The sequence below is a fragment of the Capsella rubella genome, unplaced genomic scaffold (genome assembly GCF_000375325.1).
Source record: "Capsella rubella cultivar Monte Gargano unplaced genomic scaffold, Caprub1_0 scaffold_6, whole genome shotgun sequence".
In the NCBI taxonomy this organism is placed as follows: Eukaryota; Viridiplantae; Streptophyta; class Magnoliopsida; order Brassicales; family Brassicaceae; genus Capsella; species Capsella rubella.
In genome coordinates, this window is record NW_006238918.1 from 251975 (window position 1) to 252712 (window position 738).

Consider the following 738-nt stretch of genomic DNA (forward strand, 5'->3'; position numbering starts at 1 on the left):
ATGGGACTTTTCTGAAACATGCCGTCAAAGGCTGCCTATTGACTGCTATTGCTCATGACGCAAACAATCAGATATATCCAATTGCGTGGGCAGCTGTACAAACTGAAAATGCTGATAATTGGTTGTGGTTTCTAAAACTACTAAAGGTTGATTTAAATCTAAAGGATGGGCAGAAATATGTCATCATATCAGACCGTTCTAAAGTAAGTGTTCTTGTTAGGCTCAATGTTTAAACATTTGTCTTCTTTCATTTTATATTAACTTGATGTTACATATTTACTTGCTTGTTTATGTAATTATGTAGGGAATCATAAGTTCAGTGAAAAATGAGCTACCAAATATTGAGCACAGAATGTGTGTCAAACATATTGTGGATAACTTGAAGACTAGGCATGGTGATAAAGATTTGCTAAAAAAGCTGGTGTGGAATCTAGCTTGGAGTTACAACCATGCTGAATTTGAAGCAAATCTGAACAAGATTAGAGCATATGATCGGTCTCTTTATGATGATGTGATGAAGGAGAATCCAAGGAGTTGGTCAAGAGCTTATTATAGGATAGGCAGTAGTTGTGAAGATGTAGATAACAATGCCACAGAGTCCTTTAATGCTACGATTGTCAAGGCAAGGGCAAAAGCATTAGTTCCAATGTTGGAAACTATAAGAAGGCAGGCCATGGGAAGGATTACTAAGAGAAATTTAAAAATAGAAAAATGGAAGAAGAAGCTCTCTGAGTATGC

The 738-nt window shown here is 36.3% G+C and overlaps 1 protein-coding gene across 1 annotated transcript in view; it reads left to right on the forward strand.

Moving 5' to 3' along the window:
• The window catches only part of LOC111830219, a 3326-nt gene that overhangs the window by 1119 nt on the left and 1469 nt on the right, over positions 1-738 (forward strand). The window contains exons 3-4 of the mRNA XM_023781824.1: positions 31-203; positions 305-622. Of these exons, the coding sequence (XP_023637592.1) occupies positions 31-203; positions 305-622 (491 nt within the window). The remainder of the gene's footprint in view (positions 1-30; positions 204-304; positions 623-738) is intronic.